This window comes from Rhinolophus ferrumequinum, chromosome 27 (assembly GCF_004115265.2).
Source record: "Rhinolophus ferrumequinum isolate MPI-CBG mRhiFer1 chromosome 27, mRhiFer1_v1.p, whole genome shotgun sequence".
NCBI classification, from domain to species: domain Eukaryota; kingdom Metazoa; phylum Chordata; class Mammalia; order Chiroptera; family Rhinolophidae; genus Rhinolophus; species Rhinolophus ferrumequinum.
Window position 1 is genome coordinate 22,635,407 of NC_046310.1, and position 27,331 is coordinate 22,662,737.

The 27,331-nt window shown below is 44.0% G+C and overlaps 1 protein-coding gene across 5 annotated transcripts in view; it reads right to left on the reverse strand.

Annotated features, from left to right (window-relative positions):
- Positions 1–27,331, reverse strand: part of TBCE (tubulin folding cofactor E) — a 60,471-nt gene that overhangs the window by 4,580 nt on the left and 28,560 nt on the right. For 2 of the 5 annotated variants that reach the window (XM_033099569.1, XM_033099568.1), the window contains 11 exons: positions 23,360–23,444; positions 15,299–15,484; positions 10,574–10,662; positions 6,672–6,771; positions 5,418–5,520; positions 4,213–4,289; positions 3,331–3,426; positions 2,774–2,838; positions 2,616–2,680; positions 2,155–2,304; positions 998–1,238 (listed from right to left, as the gene is read on the reverse strand). In XM_033099569.1, the coding sequence (XP_032955460.1) occupies positions 998–1,238; positions 2,155–2,304; positions 2,616–2,680; positions 2,774–2,838; positions 3,331–3,426; positions 4,213–4,289; positions 5,418–5,520; positions 6,672–6,771; positions 10,574–10,662; positions 15,299–15,484; positions 23,360–23,444 (1,257 nt within the window). Of the gene's footprint in view, positions 1–755; positions 868–997; positions 1,239–2,154; positions 2,305–2,615; positions 2,681–2,773; positions 2,839–3,330; positions 3,427–4,212; positions 4,290–5,417; positions 5,521–6,671; positions 6,772–10,573; positions 10,721–15,298; positions 15,485–23,359; positions 23,445–27,331 lie in introns of all 5 variants that reach the window. The other 3 variants (XR_004422249.1, XM_033099571.1, XM_033099572.1) reach the window with 3 other exon arrangements.

A 27,331-nucleotide genomic window follows, 5' to 3' on the forward strand; every position in this document is an offset into this window, starting at 1 on the left:
ACAGATGAGTGATGAACTAAAGGCCACTCTCAGAAAAGCATAGGTAAGTGTCAAATACATCCAAGTATCGCCTCTGCTAACGTTTCCCGGAGTCCTGGGAGAGAAACCTGATCCTACCTGGGGCACCACTCACAGGACACCTTTACCCAGTTTCAGCCAGACACGTGCTGCCAGGCTGGGCGCTCAGTACCACCGCTTGGAGAAGCAGCCTTAGTAGAAAGCAGGGTGTAAGGCAAGCTGTACTCTCCTGCTCTCTCTCCTGCTCAGCCAAGCTGGTGACAATTTCTGTAAATACCCCAAGTACCTGTGCTTCTGTCTTCTAGCTTCGCAGAGTGAAGCACTGAGCCACATCTGCAGGGCTGCTTTAGGCCTCCCCTCCCCACCCCCAAGTGATTTCCAATTCACCTAAGTGGCCAGGAAATTGGGCCAGCTAATGGAGTAATCTGAAAGCAATTCCCACGGGCAGCTCTTCTTCCTCAAAGATAATGTTCCAGCCTGAAGCGTTTCCGCAGTGAGCTCCTCGCATTAGGAAATATATAAAGAAAATCACGTAACAGTGAAATTTGGAATAATGAAGTCAGAACAAGGTGGAAGGTACATCAGGGACAGAGTCATGAAGTCACAGCGGCTGGAGAGAGAGAAGCAGCTGGCACACCAGGTGCCAGCCCGGGAGGAGCACACAGTGTGTCTGAGCCCGGAATGCAGCGCTGGGCAAAAACTGCGCACATGTGACGCTACGCGGATGCTAGAATTACCTGGGCAGCTGAAAAAATACCAGTGCCTGGGTTCCACCTTCAAATGCTTTGAATTGGTTCAGTTCCCTAGGTTGGAGCCAGGTTGAGAAGACTGTAGCCCTTTCTGCCCTTCCTGAGGTTGGCCGGGGTGGGCAGAGAAGAGAACTTCCAATTAAGAGCCGCCCCCTACCCCCCACCCCTACGTTTCTCAGGTTCCTGCTGCTGACTCATCCTCTCCACAGACAACAGAGTCATCTCCCAACCTGCTGAGGTGGCCCAGGGAGAGAAGCAAGCCCGGCCCTCCTGCGACACCCCGGGGACAGGGTTCCCCCAAAAGGCCCAGTGCGCACTTAGGCAGAGTGACTGGTATCTGGGGTGCGCAGCAAGGAATTCTTCGTTCGGCCTGTTCTGTGCTGGGTCCTGATGGCCCCCTGCCTTTTTCCACGCGTTTCCAAATGCTTTTCGGTAATCAAGCTCGGCTCCACGCCTCTCCTCTGGAAGAATCTATGTCAGTGGGAAATACAAACAAGTCCACTGAGGCATTTTTCTAATGAGTGTTTGTTTTGCAACCTGTGCTTCCTCCACTGCCGACCCTTAGAGAATCAGTGAGAGGGACAGACAATATTTTTTTACCTTTTCAACATTGACACAGTTCAAGAGTTTATTTAGAAAGAAAAAATTTCAGTTTTACACTTTTCTTCACAAGAGTATTTGCCCACAAGCTAGTTTCGGGACTCTGCCAGGTGCCTGCGGTCACCCACCTGGAGGAGCTGACCCCAAAGGGTGGGCAGGGCACTGCCTTACCCATTTATGACAAGAGTGGCTGAGAAGGAAGGACAGAGAAGCCCGGGGCCCCGTCTTTCCGCCTGTGTCCCCCTCACAGGAAAGGACAGTGCCCGGTATTGCTCAGCCTGTCTCGGAGGCAGTAAGGCCGGGGCAGCAGCTTCCTCACTAATGTAAGTGTAACCCACCCGAGGGTCGGTCAGCAAGCACCACTGTCACCAAAATGCACAGAATGACACTTCACCATTTGGAGGTAGACCACATCTGGTCCTTGACAATAGTCAAATACTGCTTTTTACAATTTTTTCCCCTCCTCCCCCACTCGGGTTCAAGCCGTTGTTTCTCAGTCTAGTGCAGGATGCAGCTCCCTGGCCCAGGCTGGTATTACGAGCCTTGCGCTCCCCGGGCTGAGCCAGTCAGTTGGTCGCTCACAGCAGCCCAGCTCCAGGTCGAGCCGTTGTTCACAATCTTAGCTGTAGAGGGCGCAGCTCACTGGCCCATGTGGGAATCGAACCAGCAACCTCGGTGTTAGAAGTGCCGAGCAACCACCTGAGCCACTCGGCCGCCATGCTTTTCACATTTTTTGATAACTTATTTTCTAGTCTAAGAAAGGCCCAGTCCTGGTACTAGCACTCACCTTGCACTTGTTCAGGGTCTGCAGCTGCCCGATTCTGGCGATGATGAACTGGCGTGCGGTCTCTGCTCCACTCCCTTCAGTCAGGGGGTTTCTCAGGCACGACAAAGCCTGCAGACTCGGCAACTTATCTAGCTCGTTGATAAATGACCACTGCAGCCCCACAGAAGAAAATAAACATGTTTCAGGCTAGTTTTGAAGATTATTTGAAGTAGCAACAAAAGCAAAGTGGCTCGTTCCAGCGTGAGGCACAGGCTCTGATCTCACAGGCACCAGGAAGGCCACGCCTTCACTCCCCACCATGGGAAACGAGGGGAGCTGCTGGGATTTCTGTGAGGAGCTTCCCTCTGAGGAAGCTTTCCTTTTTCAATTTAAAACATTTTTTAACAGAAGGAACCTACAGACAGTGACATGAGAGTGGGAATCAGGGATACGGTAGTAGGCACGTCTGACGGGGCCCTTACTTGTGATATCCGATTGTCGTTGAGCACGAGGTACTGCAAGGAAGGAAACATTGATGATTTGCACCCTAGAAAAAGGAGAATTAAGTTATACAGTAGAAGTGAAAGGAATAGCTCAACTATGGGGGACGGGAGGGAAGGTAGTAAGTAGTCTTACATACCAATTCCAGAATCTGGAAAATGTAGAGAAGAAATCCCAATGTCAGAAAGGATTAGTTGTTCTAATCTGCAATTGTAATGTTCAATTTGACTTCACAGAACAACTTCAAATGCTACGGCCTATCAGCCAGACTAAATTTGTAAACTTTTTCCTACACCCCAGGTTTTCATCCCAGGTGAAATGCTTAGAAACCCTGAAGTCCAGTTTGGGGAATGCAAAGTGGACTCTTCAAGCTACATTCTAATGATCTCACTCATCCAGCAGTCCTGGGTGCCTGCTGCTGTGCTGGGTGCATCTCAACGAGGAAAGAGGCTCCCCCGTCTAATGAGTGACGACCTCTGACACTGGCACCAGGGCCAACTCATTCACTGTTCAGTTATTTAGTACAGTCTACACTGTACCTAGTTCACAAGTAAACTCTAAACTCAAACATTTCCTAAATGGTTCCTCGATTTGGGAATTCCATCATTACTACTGCATTTCCATTGAGAAAGTATATATAGCATATGATCCATTCACTTAAAATGTGTTATAATGGGCGTTTTAGGAGCAAATTACCTGGGCAGATAGGCTATTAGAAACAGCTGGTTTTCATCAATTAGCCGATTAGAGGAAAGGTCTAATAACTTGAGGGTCTGTAGAATGTCAATCGGCCTGTATGGAAAATAAAATTTTCTCAACATGAATTTAATCTCTTGTTTTCAAAGGCACTGCCTTAAAATACCTGCATTTGGTGTGGACGGGTTGGGGGCGGGAGGCAAGTGGGTACGACTATACAAGGGCAACGTAAGGGACCCCTGAACTGGAAACTCTGGGTCTCTCCGGGATCCCCGTGGCACCCACCCCGGCTTTGTAAGATGTTACCAGTGGAGGAAACTGGGTAGTAATTGCCTATGAATCGAAAATTCTCTCAGAAAGTTTAGTTTTTAGAAACCTGCCTTTGCCTGTATAATAAATTATTCTGTAAGGTAAAATATCATTAATTTGAATCCTTTAAAAATTTGTTGTAAATTTGCCCACATTTATTTTACATAGTAATTTAATAATATCAATAAAAGAGGAAGATGAGATGGCAAAATACTTAATTTACTTCAGGGATCAAACTTTTCAACTCCTTTGGTACACAGACCTGAAGCAAACAGTGCTAGTTACAAATGATTATTGAATCCTCGTAACAAATCCTACAGGTTTTCCATTTAAGCACAGAAGTTAAATACGTTTATGTAAAACTAATAAAATTCATGCCTTCAAAAACATTTAATTCGAGGCTTTCACCCTAATGGGGTTTTCCTCAATGAGTAATGAAGTTATAGTAGACATTCTAATTTGTCAAGGCACTGAAGAAGCATTTTTCTAATTCTTGCAGATCCTTCTAAAAATTAAGATATAACTGAGACTTTATTCAGCATGATTAGGCGCAGGGAAGTCAACCCTTGTTACCTTTCTGAAATGGAAATACTGTTGGACTCAAGGTACAGCTCCTCGAGGACCGGCCACCCAGCAGCACATTGCAGTACCTGGAAGGGAGACGCAGTTAGGGGGCGACTCGGGCTGCCACGAGTTCAGTTCATCACTGTTTTAGAAACAGTACCTGATGGACATTTCTTTACTGACTATATTTCAGGCCAGGAGGGCTGGTGGGCGGATGGTAAAAATGCTAGCGGCATGTGTTTCAATGACACGGAGCCTAACTTCAGCACTGTGAAGCCAAGGCAGGTGTGGGCACCGCATGGGGAGCAAGCCGGAAATGGGCCAGGCACCCCCAAGGTGGACTGCAGAGACTGACTTAGCGCATCCTTGTTACTTCTGTGGTTTGCTTAAGCAACGGAAGGAAACACCGTTCCTCAATGCTCAATGCCAGTCTGGGTTTGTAAAGAATGTACTCATCAGTCAGAACTTCCCAATGACTACTCCTGATTTTTCTCACTTCAACTTGACGGCCATTTCCCCACCAGCATTCCTACACACCCTTCCTGTCTGATGCTAACTAACCCTGGAGAGGGAGTCCCAGGAAAGAAGTTACACAGCCGTGGCCACTGGAAGGACCCAAGTTCAAGGTGACATCCCCAAGGGAGGTGGCTCGGTGACATTTCACAGATGAACAGCTTGCTGGGGGTGTACTTCTCTGCACTTGATTGAACGTGGAATATTCTGGGTGTGTGAAGTCAGCCCCTGACAGAAAACAGCAGTACCAGTACCAGAGAGAAGTTCCGTATGCTGCCGGCCAGGGGCCCAGGGATCCCCCCAGGTGCACACAATGAACAGAGAAGTCTAGAAGCTGAACTTCAAAAGGATGTAAGAACCTTCCTGCTGCTCGTTCTCTGCCCTAAGAACACTTGTGGGAAACTCAGGCAGCTAAACGCTCAATCAGCAGCTAACTAAGGCCTTTGGAAGCTTGGCACACATTTACTGCATAGCTCTAAGGAGAGCCACCGGTCAGAAAGACACCAGAACAAATCCGAATGAGCCCAGAGAATACGGATTCCTAGATAGAAACCTCTACGTCACTACAATGGTCCTGTAACTCCTGTCTGTAAGACAGTTTAAACAACCCTATTAAAATGAGGCCATAGTGGTGCTTCAATTACTAATTAAACCAAGAATTTAAAATTGCTAATTACTGGGTAATAAAGAAATATGATTACCTCGGCCCATGTTATTCCTGTTCGGCTAAGAACTAAAACCTTCAGTGTAGTGAATCTTCCGGTTGAAGATAGTGAATCAGAGGGAAATCTTAGTTTATTTTCACTGTAAAAAAAAAAGAAGATATAATGTGCTTATTGCTATACAGTAGCCCCAGCTGAAACAGTCACTGAAAGCAACAATATGAGATTTAACATGAGTCTCATCTGTTTCAACCTTAAAATGACATCTTATTAAAAATAAAGTGAGCCAAGGCTATCTAATTTTTAATGTTGACAATATCAGCTTTCTAGTGTCTGACATGCAGAGCTGTTTCCACGGATCCAGGCAGCTGCGTGAGGTTCCTGAAACAAGGCTCAAGCGTTTGGAAGGTCAGCGTCCCCTTCACAGGGTGCGGCTCTGAACACGGCAACACGAGCCCCACTGTGAAGTCTCACGGGTACGCCAGGTCCGTGGACTAGAGTTCTGCTTGTCTGAACAGTCCGCCCTTCTGCCATCAGGATGGAGGAAATGTTCTCTTTCGGGATCCTAGTCTCAAAGGACTCCATGACCACCAGTTTGAAAGAAGAGACCATTAACACACATTAGCCCTTATTTCCAGAACAGGGTAAAACGTGGGTCAAGCTACACCCTTTGCTGTATTTGGGAGCACAACTAATTTTGGCCTGACTACCTGCTACACTGAACCTACCTGTGTATGTAAAGCTGGCTCATGAATGAAAGGGGAAGCCTAGCTGAGCTCCTGGAAAGTTAGGTTCTGAGATGAAAACTAATCAAATATTCGAGAAGGCCTGGAAAACTGACATCAGTAAAATACATAGATTAGTGAAAAATCCTTATCAGAACTGAATTAAACTATTCCAGTGAAATTACTCATTCCTAAAGCAACTGAAATGCTAGAAGCTTCAGAAGTGAACAGGCCCTTTTAATGTCACCTCTCTTTACTCCCCAGTTAAATACGAGCTCCCCCAGCTGGGCTACCTGTATGGTCAGGCTCACCAGAAATCTTAATAGGATCTTTCTGCTCAGTATGTCAACCTGCCCCATCCCCACCCAATTAAAAGTAAAACACATTCCCTGTTAATGAAGCACCTCGTGACCATTTGAAAAACTATAATATCAAAGAATATGAAAGAATAAGCTTAAATAATTCAACTGAGCCATCCTGCCTACCCCATTCCCACAGAGATGCTAGGAGAGAGCGAGAAGAGAGGAATTTCAAATCATGTGACAGGCAACCAAGAAACAGTTCCTACCTGAGATTAAGGACTTCCAGGTGTGTGAGCTGATCAGCGATATCTATGACTTCATCCCACGAAGACAGCAGATTTCTGGACACATCTACGTTTCTAATATCTAAAAGCTCATGTTAAGAAACAGTAGTGCAGAAAGATTCACAGAAGACATACAGTAGTTACCTCTTAGTTCTGGAGCATGGGATCTTTCATTTTTCACTTTATGCCCTCTATTCTGCACATTTTACTTTTACCTTTTTAAATCATCCAACTGTTCATTCAGAAGCTAAAAGGTTCCTTTTCGTATAGTACTGCAAACTTGGGACAAACATCTACAATCAAAGGAATGAGAACCAAATGACAACGCCACACCATTCTCACGTTATCAACAAAAAAGGAAAACCAGTGACGGTGCTGTTTTAAGCACTGAGGTGGCCCCAGGCCCCGCCTGGCACTGTCACCAGCCGCTGCACCACAGGAATCCATCCCATCACGTGGCGTCCCCAGGAGAGAGAACACATTAGCTTGGACAAATGTTCAGAAGTGCTAAGAACGCCTTGGGCAGTCACAGGGTCCCCACAGACTGCATGCAGTTGGTGTGACACCCACTGTTCCTGGTACAGGAATTCAGAGAAGCAAAAACCAGCGGGAAAGACAAGTACTGGAGCCAAATTGCTAGAGGGGAGTGGTGGCAGTGCCATCGAGGGGCACGACTGAGCAAAACCCCCGGAGAGAGCGTGACGGGGGCACCTAGAGCAGGACTGGACCCCCCAGAGGAGATTCTTCCACCTCACTCTGCCATGTGTGGAAACGGTTCATCTGTTCCACAGGTAAGTACTGGGGGCCCAGAGCACAACGATGAACATGACAGTCTCAGTGGGAAGATGATCACAACACACAGCACCTATAGCTGCCAGGCAGACACGAGCTCAGAGCACTGAGCAGGAAGGTGGTGGCATCTGAGCAGGGACTGACAGAAATGAGGGAATGCCATCCGGACAGAGGGATGATACAAAGGCCCTGAGGTCAGAAAGGTTGGCCTATGACGGTCAGCAAGCTTGTGTACCTGGGCAGAGGGGCAGGGAGCTGGAAAAAGGTCGCCGAGGCCGCAGGGCCGGGCCAGGCCAGAGCACCACGTCTGCTCGTCTGCCTGAGATGGGGGCTGCGGGACTTGGGCCCGGGGTGGCATCTGACCTTGTCTGTCAAAGGTCCCTCAGCTGCGGTGTAACAATAAACAGACTGTGGGGAACAAAGACCGAGCAGAAAGGGAGTCAGGAGTTTCCCTGGGGATGAAAAATGACAGCTTTGGTACCTTAACAGGAAAGTGGGACTCAGGTTTTGCCAATGGTTTAGATGTGATGGAAGAAAGGAGGAAAAGCCAAGGCTAACGCTGAGGTTTTCAGCCTGGACCACAGGAACTGCCATTTGCTGAGAGGAAGGAGGAGAAGGTGAGCGGCTGTCAAGGGACTTCAAGTCCCCCATGTGTTAAATTTTGAGATGACCATCGGATACGCAAACGGGTATCAAGCACATGGCTGGAGACGAGTCCAGGGGAGGGTAGGAGGGTGGTTAACCCGAGGCAGTGCCGAGAGGTTAAACAAGCTCCAGCGGCCTGGCGCCCCCAGGACTCCGCAGAGGGGGCGTGGCCAGCGAGGGACAAAGAACAGAGATGGCGTCGTCGTCGTCGTCGTCATCATCATCATCATCATCATCAAGACGCTCGGCTCGGTGCTGTGTTATTTTCCTTTTCATGGCAGAAGAAAACGGGCACAGAGTAACCGCAGCCTCATGCAGATTAACGCGGCTGAATTTACACCCAAGCGGCCTCACCTGGACCCGGTGTAACAGGGAGTCTTTAAACGTAGATAAAACATGGAGGAAGTGGCACTTTATCAAAATCGTGGCATCAATCCCCAGGACTGGTTGGAAAGGAAACTTGGGGAGCTCTACAAGGAGATCAGGAAGAGGGGAAGGCAGGCGGTGGGAACGCACAAAAAGGGGTGACTCAACGCGCCAGCAAGCAGCTGTGCCTGACTTGGCTCGCTGCAGGCGGGGCTGCGAATGGCTCCCGTTGTTAAATGGTCACCCTTAGGGGTCCTTTCCCTCCATGAGAGCCTCGGTCTGCCCGGTGGCCACAGGCTAAAGTATTTATTATCTGTCTCCTTAAGGAAAAGCTTGCCGGCCCCTGAACCAAAAAAGGCGCTAGGAGATCGATCGACTGCACAGGCAGTGCAAACACCGCGAGGACACAGGACGGACGCCCGTCCCGCGCGCTGATGCCGAGTGACAGTGTCAGAGCTCCCAGATCTGGCCACGACCCTCGTGCTGCTCGTGCCTGACAGTCACACTGCAGGCAGCTGTCAGTCCCACGAGCCGCTCGGCAGCGGAGTGAAACGTCGCGCTGGTCTGTGCGGAGCGCACAGGCCATCTGCATTCTGAGCGACTCAACCGACTGAACGGGCCAACCACACCTGACGAGGTGCCGCGCACACGGGCACATTCCGAGCAGCTACACGGTTCCTGCTCCCACGGGTGTCTTGGCCGAGCGCGTGCCAGCCTGTGAAGCAGGGAGCCCTCCGCTGCCGTGTCCCTGGCCAGTGAATGACCTCGAAGGATCAACGCAAAGTACGACTGGGTCACACACTGCAAGACTTCCGCTGCGGAGGAGACTTCAGTCAGGAGCCGCAGACATCTGCTCCCCTGACTATCTCAGGGAAACCTCATTTCTTCCAGTCTTGGGGGACCCCGGGAAAGAGCAGTCTGATGGGACAAGCTGCTGCCGGTCCCTGCATTGCTGACAACACGGCAGCCACCAAACAGCCCACATTCCCTAACGCAGCACGTGTTCAAGTAAGCCTTGAACTGTCCAATCCCCAATCTGAAATGGTTCAGGAGCAGCTGGCCGATGACAGACATGGGACACCCCTGCGCACTGCGCCCCCGTCACCCAGCTCCAGCCCCACGCCCCCACCCCCGCAGGCCTGTGGAGGGACCCTCACACCAGGCCGCCACCCACAAGCCCCACAGCTACCCCAAGGCTAGGGGATGACAGCTCAGACACACCCGTGGGCAGCTCTGCTCCAATTCCTGTCACCCCACGGTATGGGCTGTCGGGTAGTCAGAAAATTCTGCTGAAGAGAGCTACTCATCTGCCACCTCTTCACTCAGAAAAAACTGATTACAAGCCGCTATCTTTTGCATCAGTTGTTACGGAGCGATGTGGCAGACTTACAGAATTGGGAAAAGACCTTTTAAAGTTAGAGCAAGTCTATTTGATGCCATTGGGAATTTTTTAAAAAACTTATCTCCTATATTTTAAGTTGTGGGCATAACAGCAATATATGGCAAAAAACAAACAAAAAAACCACTTAGAAGGCAGAGAAAAGAGATCACAAACTTTAGAAAAGGCTGTTTTGAGGTTATTTTAACAAAACTGCACTCGGCTGCGTGAAACAGGAAGCTTAATAAAGGGAAGCGTTTCCATTCTCACAAGGAGGCAGCCCAGGGCTATGCGGTGGCCCCCAGACACCAGCAGGGACACCAGCTCCCCCTCCAGTCCCTGCTGCCCCAGCCCGCACTGGAATCTTCCACCACACTTCCAAGACGGGTGCCAGCCTGCGTGATCTGTCTGCGCTCAAGGCTGGAGGGCAGAGGCAGATGCCAGCCCCATCTGTCCGCTTTTAAGGAGCCCCACCCCGAAACTTCCACTTTACACCTCACTGTCCAGGGTGAGTCACTGCCTCACCTGAAAGCAAGGGGCCTGGGAAGGTAAACAATACCTGGGCAGCGACTGCCCCAGGTGAAACCAGGCTGCTGTTAGAAAGAAAGTCGGGGAGAGTGGACGCTGGGTGGGCACCAGCGATGTCTGGCACAAGTGCCAGCCCAGTCACATTCCGGTCATGAGTCATCACTGAAAAGGATACTAGGACACGCTTTGGCAATGCCTCCTTTGTCACCAGCACAACTTACTGCACAGTTCCTCAAAGAAATTTCTTGCAACTTGCTCAGCTGACTGCATGAAAAACACATAGTTCACATGTATACATCAACACGTACGCTATCCACTGGCCCTTTAAAAAATCAAAAAGCATTTCAGACATATAACAAGGTACCAAAAATTGCAAATACCAGTACCCACCACCCAACTTCAGAAATAAAGCATTACTGGAACAAAAGAGAAAACATTACAAACATTACAAATACAACCGAAGTCCTGTGTCACTTCCCATGACACGTTCCACTCCCCCACACACATACACACACACATACACAGGTAACCAGTGTGAGACTTTCGGTGTCTGTTTCCTTTTAAGCATTTCTTAATAGTTTTACTATACATTTCCATATCCCTCAACAATTACAGTCTTTTTGACATAAATGTTACTCTACTGTATATCCTCCTGCAAATTACTTCTTTCCTCAACAGCATATTGTCTGGCAGTGACATTTAGCTATATCAATACATGTACCCCAGAACTTTCGCTTTCACATCTTACAGTCTTTTACTATCTGAACAGACCACAACTCATTCATTTACTCCTCTGCTGACACTGGGATTCTTCCCGGCAGTGCTGACGTATACACTGGTGCATACATCTTGCACTCACACGTGAGTCTCTCCAGGGATTCACCCTAGAGGAGCTGTGGATCTCCAGCTTCACCAGACACTCTCTGACACCACTTTCAAGGCAGGGAACACGTTTGCTCTATTCATTAAGAGCCCAGCCCAACTGCTGGGGTTCGAATCCCAATTCTGCCACTTCCTTTGGCCACGGGCAAGTTAGCATCTCTTTGCTGCAGAGTCCACATCTTTAAAATGCCATGATGTGCACCCATGTTCATAGCACGTCACTCATTAGCCAAAGGGCGGAAGCAACCCAAGTGTCCATCGATCGGTGATGGGTGGGGAAAATGTGGGCCATCCACACAATGGAATGTTATGCAGCCATAAAAAGGAAGGGAATTCTGACACCGGCTACAACATGGGGAACCCGGAGGACTTGATGTTAAGTGAAATAAGTCACAGAAGGACAAATACTGTATGATTCCATTTATATGAGGTCCCGAAAGTAGTCAAGTTCATAGAGACAGAAAGTGGAAGGGTGGGTGCCAGGGGCGGGGCGAGGGAGAATAGGGAGTCGTTAAAGGGGACAGTTTGTTTGGGAAGGAGAGAAAATTCTGGAGATGGTGGTGGGGATGGTTGCACAACAATGTGAATGTACTCAATGTCACAGAATTGTACACTTAAAATGCTTAAGACTGAATTTTCTGTTGTGTATTTTACAATTTTTTTAAATGCTATAATTTAGTGAGTTAGTATTTGTGAAATTCTCAGAATACTGCCTTACAGACAGTAAGTTATTTTATAAATATTTATAAAAAAACATAAAACTGACAATCTTTGGGTAAGACACCAAGATAAAATGCAAGGCATGAGCTAGTACCATGATCAGAAACTAGGGGAAAAGGCAGCAGCCAAGTTCTAGGGCAGAAGCTCCCAAACTTTCTCCATTCGTGGGGCCCTTGGTGTTTCAGGAATTTTTTTCACGGTGTCCATAGGCCAAAAAAAAAAAAAAAAAAAATACCTAACCATGGCTGGGAGAGAAAGGTGAGGAATTAAGAAGTAAGAATTTGGGCCGGCCCGGTGCCTCATGTGGTTGGAGCTCCGTGCTCCTAACTCCGAAGGCTGCCGGTTCGATTCCCACATGGGCCAGTGGGCTCTCAATTACAAGGTTGCGGATTGGACTCCTTGACTCCCGCAAGGGATGGTGGGCTGCACCCCCTGCAACTAACAACGGCAACTGGACCTGGAGCTGAGCTGCGCCCTCCACAACTAAGACTGAAAGGACAACAACCTGACCTGGAAAAAGTCCGGTCAACACTGTTCCCCAATAAAGTCCTGTTCCCCTTCCCCAATAAAATCTTAAAAAAAAAAAAGGAAGAAGAATTGGTAGTTGCATAATAGTCGTGGGGATGTACAGTATGGGAAATATTGTCAATATTATAACTATGTACAGTGTCAGATGAGTACTAAACGTATCAGTGGGATCACTGATCACTTCATAAATTACATAAATGTCTAAGCACTATACTGTACAGCTGAAACTAATATAAAAATAATATTTAATGTCAACTATAAAACAAATAGTCATGGGGATATAAAATACAGCATAGGGAATATAGTCAATAATATTGTAATAACTACCGTATTTCCCCAACAATAAGACCTAGCCGGACCATCAGCTCTAATGCGTCTTTCGGAGCAAAAATTAATGTAAGACCCAGTCTTATTAATTTTTGCTCCGAAAGACGCATTAGAGCTGATGGTCCGGCTAGGTCTTATTTTCGAGGAAACAAGTATGTACAGTGTCAGGTAGGTAATAGACTTGTTGGGGTTATCACTTTGTGAGGCATATAAATGGCTAATCACTATGTTGTTTTTGTACACCCGAAACTAATAAAAATAAGTAAATAAGTAGATAAATAAGTAAATACATATATACATGCATACCTAACCGTTACATTTAGTACATAGTTAGGGCCAAACTACTTAAGCATTTATGTCCTATCAACTTAGTGTCTGCTGGGCACCACTCAGCTTCCCAACCTGGAAATGAGACTGGACACCATCACCTCCACTTCTGTTCCAGGACTATTTGCTTTTTGTCACTGCGGTTGCCAAAAGCCTAGCTTTGCAGGGATATGGCACCACTGAAAGGAATTGTAAAAATATTATAAAACTGAATCATCTCTACAACTGCTTCCCTCCAAAACTAAAAATATCCTGCTGTACCTACAGGAGTGCGGTGCCGCGCCAGGAAAGCTGGTACAAAGCTTAGGGACTCGGGTCGGGTCTCAATACACATAATAGATGTCACCGCAGAGCCAAAGCCATCTCCAAGAGAAATTACGCATAACAGTTTCTATTTGGTTTTCTTGTTTTTTCTTAGTGCTAGCGCTACAAACTCAAAGCTGGGCAGCTGGGTTTTATTAAGGAGGTAATTCAATGGCTTAGAGGTTTTCCTCTCAGACAAAGATGACCCCCGGTTCTGGCGCCATCTCATTTGTGATTCACAGCAGCTCTAACACCTTAGGTATTATTTTATAAATGAGGAAACTGAGGCTTACGAATAACAAGTAACTTGTGTCAGAGCTGGAAAGCGGCTTAGCTGAAGCCAGCTCTGGGTCCGTTCAGAGAGACACTAGCTAATTACTGCACACAATGACACTCTCTCTACAGGTTCATTCGCCAGAAAACCTCATGAGTTATGCGGTTGCTCAGAAACCAGGGGAGGAAAATTTATTCTCAATTGGTTGATATTCACAGAGCCCATAGCATTCTCTGAAAGACATTAACAAATAAGGGGGGAAAAATGCCTCTTCTGGGGTAAATGATAGTTAAATACTTGCATGGAAAAAAATTAAATGGAAAAAATAAAGAACTCTAACTTTATGAAGCACATGTGCAGTTCTTTAAGTCACATAAATCAGTAGGATAAAAAGCAGAAACCACAATAGTTATCTCTCCATGGTGGCATTAGTCGTGACTTTCTTTTGTTCAATTTATATTTTCTAAATTCTCAACTACAAAGGCATATTGTTCTGCAATTAACAAGCAATTAAATTGTTGCTTGATTTATTCTGAGATTTTTTAATGCTGGTCATCTATGCTAAAAAGCAGAGCTTTCAAGAAATTATTCTTCAACACTGTCCCACGGGCACTTTAAATTCTGCATTATGTTAAATCGTAATAACAACAATAGCAACGAAAAGACAGCAAAGAAATTTACTTTGAACAAAAACCAGTTTAATTCTTTTAGAGACTGAAAGCAAAGACTGCAGGCCTGCGCTGAGGCTGCAAATCTACTCTCCATAGTGGCCAGCAGGGGTCACTACGAGGGCGTCTCATCCGGGTCAAGGCCAATCCACTACCACTAAACTGTGTAACGGCTGCTCTGCGGGTGCTTCCGTGTGGACATCAGCTTCCACTCGCTCTGGTTCAGAAAGTTCACCAGAATGAACGGGGGCCTCTCTACAGGGAGTCAATGTACAGTTTCAGACAACAGAGGCCGTTCTGACTTAGCAGTTGTAAAATGCATTATTTCGAGCCCCTCAGACAGTAACATAATAATTTGGGGTACTTCTTAAAAGCAAGAGCCCAGGGTATTCTGATTCAGTAGGTCTGGGATGGGACCCAGGTTTCCGCATGTGTCAAAAGCGCGACGGGAACTACAGTGCATAAGGTGGCACCAGCATGTTACGTGGCACAGGTACCAATTTAGACTTGTGTTTCCATTTCTGACTTCAACCAGCTAGAAGTGTCACCAGGAAATAGAAAAGGACCAAAATGTCAACCTTAGTTACTTAAGAATCAGTCAATAAAAGACAGTATGGTATAAATATTAATGATGGGCAAATCAATGTTTTAATTCCAATCTAGAAAAGTGCAACAACCCTGAACTAAAATAAGGATTTTAATTTCCCTCTAGACTCTATTCTCAGATTCCTCCGATTTGCATTTGCTGCTTGTGCAGGAAGGACAGACCAGTTTGAAAGTTCTGAGCAGCAATATAGTCAGGTGAGCTTAATCCTGAACCTTGATGGAACTGTACGAGTCAGCTCTACGTCCCATGATCAATTCCACTTACCTTTGCTGTTTGATAATAGAGTCAAAACCAATCGTTTCCACAGGTTTATTTCCAATGGTAACAATCTGCTCTTTTCCATCTTCCTCTGGTCCATCTTCTAATACGTAGCGCTTCTTAATTGCAGTAAGAAAGTCTACTCCAAAATTTACTTTGTTTGGACGAACAAAGGATCCTCCTGTTGGGTGCCTGGAAAAGGAGAAAAATGGAACACAGAAAACATTATCCATGGGGTCATTTAAATAAGATGACACGTGCAAAAATCCTTTAGAAACTGTCGCTCCGCCACAAATGCAAAGCATCTGCAATTACAAATTTGTTTACAAATATATTAGCATATAAAAGCAATTATACAATTTTAGAAAGAAAAAATATCCACCAAGAATGGCAATAGATACAGAATTCTGAAGGTTTTCAAAAATTTTCCATGTGCTGAAAAAACCAAAGTCAGCATAAAAGGGAAAATAATATACCATAGAAAAAGTTTAACTGATATGATTGATCATAAAGGGTCATGAGCTTCTGCAAGCATGTAAAATCCCAATAGATTAAATAGACAAAAAATATGAAACAGATAATTTACGTAAGAGTAAATGGAAGTATTAGATCCATGGGGGAAAGTTTTACCTTGCTAATGATTAAGAAATGCAAATTCAAATAATTAAACTATTTTCAACAGAACACAAAAAAAATAAAGAAAAATCCTAACACCTTCAAGATTGCAAGGTTAGGTTTATTTTTTATTGTATAATCATACTCCTGGGAATTTGTCAGCAGGCAGTAATTTAAAAATAAAAAACAAAACTGTATTTTGTATTTATAATTGTAAACTGTATTTACAAAGATTCTGCACAATAGCATTTATTTGTAATTTAGGAACTCTGGAACCCATAAATATGCCCAGATGAACAGGAACTATTAAGTAAACCAGATAGATACTCATTAAAAAATTCTAGCTATAATACTTAATAAAATTACTCACAAAATGTTGCGATTTCTAAAAATTGAACCAAATTCTACATGATACAAGTACAGAGGAATCCTACTGACAGACAGAGAAAGACTGGATAAGGATACAAAGAAATGAAAACATTTGTGGGTAGAAGGATTCCGTACAAAATTTTTCAAATGAGAACTTAAACTTGAACTAAATCCATTTTAAAAGCTAAAATATGAGGCTAAAATAGAGCAAGTGGGACCAATTCTACAGAAATACAAGATACTTTGCCACGATTTATATTCAAGTCTTATAGCAATTTTACTAATCTCTAGCAGGACTTAATAGAAATATTAATAATACTGCTGTACATAACAACCACTGTCAGGCTTTCCAAGAGATTGATAATAGGTCTTTAGACCCATTAATTTCAGCACTCAGCAGTATATCACAGCAATGATACTTTATTTTCAGGGAAATCTAAGTCTACCCTATAAAACAGTTGAAAATGTTAACATTATCATTTGATCACTGTAGAGAATAAATGATGAAATATATGAATTTCCAAAAATTGTATCAGAAACACTATTCGGTTTACAACCTTTAACTCTTAAAGGAATCAAACCTTCCTAGATGTCGACATAATTAAAAAGGATGAAAACTAATATGAACGATAAATTTTGCCAACATAAACCAACACATGTTTTTCTGGGAAGTGGGAAGACATTACCAGATTGTGAAAGGAACCTGTGATCCCCAAAAATTAGAAACGATGCAGGTAAGAAGTGACCCAGAGGTCATGAGAATCTCAGAACGTGTGGTGTCCTGGAAACCAGAGAAGACAGTGGACAACAGTGTCCAGTGCTACGAAAGTCTGAAGGTGACAGCTGAAGGACGCTGGCCGCTGAACTGAGCAATGGGCTTTGATTGGGAAGGTAACCCAGGTCAGAGCAGCTGGGGCCCACAGCCTGATGAGGTGAGCCCCAGAGAGTGAGCTGGGGAAAGAAAGGAAATGTTTTAAGATGGGACAAAGTAACAAACTTGTATGTTGATGAAAATAATCCAGTGGAGAGGGGAAATTGATGATGCAGGACATTAAATTCTCTGTTACAGCAAAATCAAGTTCTGAGTCTGTTATGATTTCAGAGGATCACCGACTACCAGAAGCTGCCTAGAAAATATTACATTTTAACCCTAAGACAGGCTCATACTGTAAATAAAACAGATTTGTTTTAACAAACACAATTATATCACTCAGCTAAAGAGATTAAATATACCGGGGGTGCCAAAAAAGTGTATACACATGACTTGTATCCATCTTCTGTTATCGGTGCATATCGAATATTACAATTTTAATAAGTTTTTTCCTTTCTTAAAATGTGTATGCATTTTTTTGGCACCCTCTGTAGTTAGCATCACTTTTTAAGAGTTCAAAGGGATCTACCTAAGAGATTCTCTAGTTTAGGGCTTCTCAAACTTAACCTAAAAAGCGGAAAGTCACCTGCAAAGCTAAATGACTGGGTGGGGGGCTGTGGCCCAAGAATCTACTTATTTAAAACAATGCTCAGGGAATTCTGATGTAGGTGGGCCTCCTGTCCCACTTTAAGAAATGCTGACCTAATCCATCCCTGTGTCAGTTGGGAATACTGGGTCTACTATTATAAAACCAAAAATCTTGGATTTCCGACGGCTAGGGTGCCATCCTTTCCCACATTTCTGTCTTGGCTTAAAGACAATCGATGGCTTATTTTGGTAAATGAAACACATGGCTTAAATTAAAATCCTACTTAACATATGTGTTCCTAAAATGGGAGGGGAGAGTGAGGTGGGGATGGGGTCAACAAGTACGTCGGAGTCGGGCAAACCTGGGGTCAGTTCCTGGCTCCAGGATTTACGAGCTGTGCGACCTCAGGCAACTGAGTTCACATTCTCAGCCTCAGTTTCCTCATCTTTAAAGCCCTATCAAATGAAGTTATTTATTAAGGATTAAATAAATCATAATAACATATAAACCATCACTATAATGCCTGGCATGAGATACGGAGTTATTGCACCTAATATACTATTAAAAATAAACCCACAGGGCTGGCCCGGTGGCTCAGGCAGTTAGAGCTCCATGTTCCTAACTCCGAAGGCTGCCGGTTCGATTCCCACATGGGCCAGGGGGCTCTCAAACACAAGGTTGCCAGTTCGATTCCTCGACTCCCGCAAGGGATGGTGGGCTGTGCCCCCTGCAACTAGAAAATGGCAACTGGACCTGGAGCTGAGCTGCGCCCTCCACAACTAAGTCTAAAAGGACAAACAACTTGACTTGGAAAAAAGGCCTGGAAGTACACACTGTTCCCCAATAAAGTCCTGTTCCCCTTCCCAAATAAAATTAAAAATTCATCTTAAATAAATAAATAAACCCACAGATTTTGAAATGCTAGGATTCACCCAGATGCCACACTCTCTAAATTTAAGCAGCGGCGCCCAAACCGTGCAGATGGGCTCCTGCGGTATCTTGTCACCATCAATGATAACATAATTTCGTCATCTGACTTAAGTATAATTTTGCTAAGAGAAAATATGGTTATAAACATTTGCAAGGTAAATTCACACACAGCCTCAGGCATAAAGTTATTTGTTCCAGGTGTCTACTGCTACCCAAAGTGTAGCAGCTCAAAACAATGATTTATTCCTCACACTTCTGTGGGAGAGCTTGGCTGAGCCGTCCTTCTGTTTCAGGTGGTGCTCACTCAAGTCACCATGTGACTGCTTTCAGCTGGGAGTTGCCTGAGGCTGAACCATTCAGGTTCCCGTCCCCTGGGCGAGGGTGGCTGGAGCGGCTGGGGCCGCTGGGCTTCTTCCCAGCAGGGTATTTAGACTTATGTGGTGATGGCTTCCAGGAGCGTGAAAACAGAAACTGCACGGCCTCTTAAAGCCTAGTCCCAGAACTAACAAAACACGACTTCTGCCACTTGTCACAGGCCATCTAGAGTCAGGGGAAGGGGAACAGCCTCCGAGACCTCTTGATGGGAGGAGCCACACACCTGAACCAGAACAAGAATTACTGGCAGCCGTCTCCAGTGCTAATCTAACACGCTTACCCCTCCCAAGAAAAAAAACCTGCCACGTGAAACAAGGTGGGGTGTGTCCACCTAACCATCTAGGCCCAGTAGTTTCGCCTCCATGAACACGACACTGCTGAGTTTGGGGAAAGGCCGAGGACACCATGCTGCCACATGCTGACTGTGGGCTCAAAGGACAAAGTGTCCTGCCTGGGTGAAGGGAAGAGCAGGGTCTTAGCATCCCCACTGTAGAATTTGATGTCTGGATTTGTGTAGACCAAACCTGCCTGGTAGAGACAACCAAATCTTAACCGCTACCAAACACAGAGTAAGAAATGTGAACGGGTAAAACAAGAGATTATCATAAAAGAAGTTAAAGGTTATCATTTTAAAAACTGAGAGCAAAAACTTCAGGAATATCATTAACATCTGATTTTTTCATCTCTAGTTCGTGCACAAGGAAACAGATGTACTACATTAACCACCACCATTTTCAGCGCTTATGGGAGCAGCGCCTGCTGAGAAAGCAGCGTTACACAACTCAACATTTCTGAGAACCTGAGTGCCAAGAATGACACAGGTGCTTTCCTGTTACAAAAACCACAGCTGGAACGGATTGTCTAGGACGCTGGGGTTCACTGGGAAGCAGAAATGGGCCCTCGGCCGGGAACACTGTGCCTCAGAGTCACGGGCCAGGCAGGGTTGGGAAGCGCAGGCATCAGGGGCTGCTGCGCGCCCTCCTCGTCCTCTCCAAACAGGACTGTCTTCCGCAGCCATTGTGTCCTTTCACCACTGTAGGCAGGTGTGAGGGGGGCGCCTGACTCCGCAGGTCTCCAGAGCAAGGGGCGCCTGCCACGCGTCTGCACCCGGGGAGCCTCGCTGGCATCTGGCGGAATTCAGACGACAACACCCCGAACTTCCGGCCAACGCCGGATAAAGGGCGAGACCCTCGAAGGGGCGCGGGGACTTCTGCGTGGGGAACGAAGGGGAACTGTGGTTGAGGATTTTCACAGGTGACTCTCACGCCCTTTGGCAACGGGACTGGCCACTTGTCCCATCAAAGGGTTGTGTCTCCTCCCCTCCTCTTGGGTGTGGACTCATCCAGTGACGTGCTTCTACCGACAGCGCGAAGCCTGAGAATTAAGAGGCCTGCAGTCTCCATCTCCACCCTCTTGGACACCAGATGCTGTATAAGAAGCTCATGCTAGACATGGTGAAAGGCTGTGTGAAGAGAGAGACTGAACCCGTTTAGAGGAGACTCAAGGTCCCCCCAGACAACAACCAATACCAAGTCCCCAGTCTGCAAGGCCGTCGCAGATCCTCGGGACAGACAAGCGTCTCCACTAAGCCCTGCCACATCCCTGACACACAGAATCACCAGCCAAGAAATGGTTGTTTTAAGCCCCAAGTTTTAGGGTGGTTGGTCATGCATCAAGAGCTAACCGAAATAGATGAGGAAAATCATTTTCACTAACCTCTAATCAAAACTCAGTATTTCCTTCAATTATAAACTTGGTCCACTCCTAGGCCCATTCTGACGTCACACTGATTCAAGAAAAAAAAAATCTACCCCATGTTTAGAGACCTATCATGAAGAGAAGCCCACAGCCAGGATTTCAGCTCAAGTCGTTTTTCATGTTGTATTCTAACCCATTACTACATTTGGCCATTAATGAAAGATAGTAATAATACCTGTTATAATCACTGCAAATAATTAATTAGAGTAAGTAACAAATGGGATAAAATATGGAAACACTGCAAGCTAACTATAAAAATGTTTATTCCCCAGGTTAAAGCCCATCCTTCTTCTTTAAGGTCATTGTTAAAGAAGAGGTTAGGCCCTTGCAAATGTTTTTCTATTCTAAACTGGACTCTCATGAGATCAATGTGATCTGAGCTGGCTGGGTAGAAAATACGCTGGGAAGAACATATGCCACGAGCAGGCCCTGAAAACCACACTGTCTGTTCTCAAGTTTCCTCCTGAGAGCAGGACCTAACCCTGAGCAGCAGAGATTACTCCAACCACCCTGAACCGCTGCAGACCCAGGGAACTGAGGTCACCCAACATCCCGCTAGGTACAGCCTGTATCTTTTACAAGGTATGAGGCAAACTAACTTCCATAAGGTTGATGTGCCAAAGCGCACAGCCAACCACACTGATTATTATACATCTAACACGCTATCGGCCAGTTGATATTAACACGCGCTTGTGAAGAGATGGGGGTCCAAGTTTGGCTATAATGTGACAACTCTGATTCATATTTTTCTTATTTAAATTGGATACACCACCATTTTGCCATTTACCTATTTCACAAGCCCATGATGAGAATACGTATGTCCTGACAACTTTAAATTGCTTTGGCTTCATGAAAATAGCTTCTAAACACAAAGAAAACGTTAACTGTGCTAAAATACTTATCTTGTTATTATGCCTTTCCAAGTAAAATTTGACACATAAAAAAAGACTCCAAGGAATTTTCTTACAAGGGAAGAAGTGTGTATGAGATTAGTAAGAGATCTGACTTAGCTAAATAACAAAATACACATGGTGTAAATCTGTTTTGTCTGATTTAGAGATTCTAAGATAGTGGTATAAACTGTACTAGTTGAAGTCATGTTCTAGTTAACACCAATATGAGCATTAACAACCTTAAAGGACGAGGTAATTCCTGTCATCTAGACCAGTGGCTCTCCACCGGACTCAACGCTCTCTTTTATACTACCCCCAAAATATCCTGAAATGGGGTTCACAGATAACATTACCTACCCATACAGGATTTTCAAGTCAACAAAAGCCCCATTTCAATGAAACAAAAATAATCGATAGTAAGAAATGTATTTCAATATGTAAATGCTCAGGCATGGCTATACTGAAAGACAGAACGAAGTAAGAAAATACTTATTGCAGGGGGCGCAACCCAAACACAGAGTGGATGCCGCTGACCTTAGCCTCCCACCAACACTTCAGGGCAAATCCTAGATATGCCATCACTGAAACAAGTCTTCGTTTTTCTACTCAGAGTAACTACGGCTGAAAATATCATCATATCCAGAGACCATTAAGCACCGTGTAATCCTGGACGATTTGGGCAAGCTTTTAGAAGAGGGAAGTGTGCTGGGACAGGCTCCACAGAAAAAGGACCTTCACTGAAGGTTTTGTGAGATCATGGGCCAGTCCAGGCAGGTAAAGGATCAACACACAGACTAAGACATTTCTTTTTCCACACCTTCCTCCTCCATGAACTCTGGACAGGTTCTGAGCTGGCCCCATCCCATGTCTGCCATCACAGCTGGCCTCCAGGTAACGAGGTGATTCTTCCTCTATCCTGACTTTCTAAAATTACAGAGGGGTGGGCTAGGAAACACATTTTGTTATTATCTAATTCTGACCTTCATTTTAGAGGTTACTCAATTGAGTCTTGTCCAAGGTCATAAAGTTATTAAAAGCAGAATTAGAGGAGTCTTCGTTTCCAGGCCTGGATTGTGTTCACTGAACCACAATTAAAGAAAATAAACTTAATATTAAGAAATCCTTTTGAGAAACTAAAACCTAAGGAAAACAAACAACAACAATTTAAAAGACAGACTCTGCCTAAAATTCCCCCACCATCCTTTTCAGAGCTTCCTGGAGTTTCTCAAAAATCAAGCTAAAAATATCAGTATGTATGCAATATGTTAATTCTTTCATGACAAGAAGTTTTTTTAACAATGGCCTAGCATTCTACTATTTGGCTGTTCTGTGTTTTCTTTAATAAACTGTTTCTTATTGGATATCTAGTCTATTTCTCTTTTCTAGTACACATTAAATTGTAAATTGTTAAGGAATCAATGAGAAATGTTTATAGTCATCTAATACAAGAAAACAAAAACACAGAAAAGGATAAAGAAAGTAATCCCACTTGTAGGAGTCAATTTTTAAAACATGGAAAAAACTCCCTCTACAAATAGAATTTTTTTTAGAATACACCATATTCTGTAACTACCCCAAGAGCAAAACATTTCTTGTTCTCAATCCCCCTTTATTCAACTATTAAATACCATCCTAAGTAACCATGCCAATTCATAATGAAAAATTACCTGCATTTAAAATACACAGTCCCTTCGTGGCTTCCATCATGCTTTCCTCTCTCAGGATTGTCCCATTCTACTCCTAACCAGAGTCCTAGCAGAACAAGAAAACCAAATGAGCAGTAAGTTTTGACAGAGGTAATGCTCTATTTTTCTGCAAGCAAATACAGTTTGCAATGAAAACCTACCACAAAGACACCACTGGGGGAGGAAGAAATGTCTTTGGGAAAGGACATGTTAACCTTGGACTTGGGACTTCAATCAGCAAGTGCAATAGCATGTTTGGTTCAGAAAGCCAACAAAAATCACAACTGCAGAAAACAACAATGGCTAAAATTTACGGAGCACTCACTAAATGCCAAAAACTTTTCTTTGCATTATCTCATTCTCCTTACAACAGACAATTCATCTTTGTAAAGGAAGTACTGGTATTGTCCTCTTTATACCAGCTCCTGGACAAATACACGTTTTTGAGTTGTAGTCTAGTAATCTGCTTTTCATAAAATAAAATTCTAGGTATAAGTAAATAGTGTGTTTAATATAGGAAAAATAACTTGCCAAAAGTCACACTTCTTCAAATCCAGGTCATTTGAACTCCAGAAGCCAAGACTTACCCCTTATTCTATGCGATCTACACCTCATATCTTATATTTGCACATCGCCTGAGTTTTCAGAGCATTTTCTTTACCATCTCTCCTCCTTTCTACCTATTTATTCAATACCCATTATTTATACAGCACTGTGCTAAGTGCAAAAATAAAGACAGAGTTTCACTTCTGGATCCGCCCTCCTGCTGAGAACTAGAAAAGCTAGATCAACTATTTTTTAAAAATCACTTGACACCTCTTAGAATGGCTAATGTCAAAAAAACAAAATAACCAGCATTGGCAAGGACGTGGAGAATGGGAACTCCTGTGCACTGCTGGTGGGAATGTAAAATGGCACAGCCACTGTGAAAACAGTATGATGTTTTCTTAAAAAGATACACACAGTTACCATATGATCCAGGAATTCCACTTCTGTTTATACCCAACAGAACTGACAGCAGGGGCTCAAACAGAGACAGGCACACCTCATTCTACTGCACTTTGCTTTCTTTACTGTACTTCACAGATACTGTGTATTTTACAAATTGAAGGTTTGCAGCAACCCTACGTCGAGCAAATTGATAGTGTTCTGGAAAGGATTCCTCATTCTAGATGCCATTAAGAACATTCATGATTCATGGGAAGAGGTCAAAATGTCACCATTCACAGGAGTTTGGAAGACGTGGATTCCAACCCTCATGGATGACTTTGTGGGGTTCACGACTTCAGTGGAGGAAGTCAGTGCAGATGTGGGGGTAACAGCAGGACTAGAACGAGAAGTGGAGCCTGAAGATGGGACTGAATTGCTGCAATCTCATGATAAAACTTCAACGGATGAAGAGATGCCTCTTACGAATGAGCAAAGGAAGTGGTTTCCTGAGATGCAATCTACTCCTGGTGAAGATGCAGTCAAGACTGTTGAAATGACAACAAGGGATTGGGAATATCACATAAACTCAGTTGATAAAGGAGAGGCAGGGTTTGAGAGGACTGACCCCCAACTTTGAAAGAAGGTCCTCCTGTGGGTAAAATGCCATCCAACAGCATCACATGCTACAGAGAAATCGTTCATGAAAGGAAGAGTCAGTCGATGCGGCAAAGTTCATTGTTGTATTTTAAGAAATTGCCACAGACACTGCCCTGATCAGTCAGCAGCCATCAACATCCAGGTAAGACCCTGCACCAGCAGAAAGATTAGGACGTGGTGAAGGCTCAGATAAAAGTTACCATTTTTTAGCAATAAAGTCTTTTCTAATTAAGGTACATACGTTCTTTTTTTAGACATACACTACAGCACACTTAACAGACTATACAGTACAGTGCAACATAACTTCAACATGCACCAGGAAACTAAAAGATCCCTGTGTGACTCACTTTATAACGCTATTTGCTTTATGGCGGTGGTCTAGAACCAAACCCCAATATGTCCGAAGTATGCCTGGATCTGGGAAAAGAGCGAAACCCAAAGAATTGAACTCAGCAGGTAGAGCAACTTTTTCCCCTCAAGGATCTACTGATTCTGGTAGAAGAGGCTGAGAAGCTAAAAAGCTACACCAAGCTTTGAACAGATTTGAGGGGCTAGAAGACCAATACTGAAAATCACAGCCTCCCAAAGAAGACAGAGATTGCTGAGAAACTCTCTAGGTTTTGTACTGGGGCTTGAAATGTCTTCATCCTAAGAGTAAGGAGGAACCAACTTTAAACAGACTAGCCCTTGTAAGGAGTAAAGGCCAACTACATATACTCTCATTCCCAGATTTATTTAAAGTGATCTGGGATTGCTTCTAACCCTTACCACTTGCCAGAGAACATTTCAGTCCTCTCTGGAGGAAGGTGACACTATTACAAAGCTCAAATTATAATTCTTCATAATCTATATCTGGCACTGAAACAAAAATAACCAAGCATAGAAAAAGACAAGACAATATGACTGAAAACCAAGAAAAACAACAGCCAACAGAAAGAGATCCATCAGGCATCTGAAATAATGGAATTTTAATGATGTTTAATATTTTCAGGACAATAAAAGATGAGCTTAAGAATTTCTGCAGAAAATTTAAAAACTATTTTTTTAAAAAGCCCTAAATGGAAATTCAAGAATTGAAAAATTCAATAATTCAAATGATAATCCAGCAGATAATTTTACAATAGATCATACATAATGGAAAAAAAAAATCAGAAAAAAAAGTCTGTGTTTTGCATCACTTGACACTGTGCTTCATTCTGTCTACATGTGTGTATGTGTGTGTGTGTGTGTGTGTGTGTGTGTGTGTGTAGACAAACACACATAACTGGAGTCCCCAAAAGAAAGGTAGAGAGAGACTGTAGAAGAAGCAATCTCTGAAGAAATAATGACTGAGAATATTACAAAACTAAAGAAAGCCATCAAGCCACAGATTTAAGAAGCTCTAAGAACAACAAACAGTAGACATGAAAAGAAAATCACACCCAGGCACATTATTGTAAAATTGCCATACATCAAAAACAGACAAAAATCTTAAAATAGCTTGGGGTACGGGAGAGGAAACAGATTATCTCCAAAAGGGAACAACCAGACCAGTAATAGCTGAATTCTCCATCGAAGCAGTAAAAGTTAGAATGGTATCTTCAAAATATTCAAAGAAAATAACTGGTGATATGGAATACCATAACTGGTGAAAATATCCTTCAAAAAAAAGTGAAGGCAAGCAAGGGGCCCTGAATAGCCAAGACAATGCTGAAAAAGAACAAAGTCAAAGGACTCACACTTCCCAATTTCAAAACTTACTACAAAGCTACTATAATCAAAAACAGTGTGATACTGGCAAATGATACACACACACAGACCAAAGGCACAGATAGGAGAGTTCAGAAATAAACCCATACATAGTGGATTCATTTTTGACAAAGGTGTCAGGTCCACTCAATGCGGAAAGGATAGCCTCTCCAACAAATGGTGTTGAGAAAACTAGATATCCACATGCAAAAGAATGAACTTAGACCCCTACCTCACATCATATATAAAAATTAATTCAACATAGATCAACAACCTAAATATGTGTTAAAACCATAGCACTCTTAGAAGAAAACTTAAGAGGTAAATCTTCATGATCATGGATTTGGCAATGGATTCTTCGATTTGACACCAAAAGCACAGCAACAAAAGAAAAAACAGGTAAACGGGACTTCATAAAACACTTTTGTACATAAGAGGACAGTATCAAGAATGTGAAAAAACAACCTATAGAATGGGAGAAAATACTTGCAAATCACAAATCTGGTAAGAGCTTACTATCTAGAATATATAACAAACTCCTGAAACTTAAAATAAAAAAACCCAACCTAAAAATAAACAAAGGACTAGAATATACATTACCCCAAAGAAGACATACAAATGGCCAATAAGCACATGAAA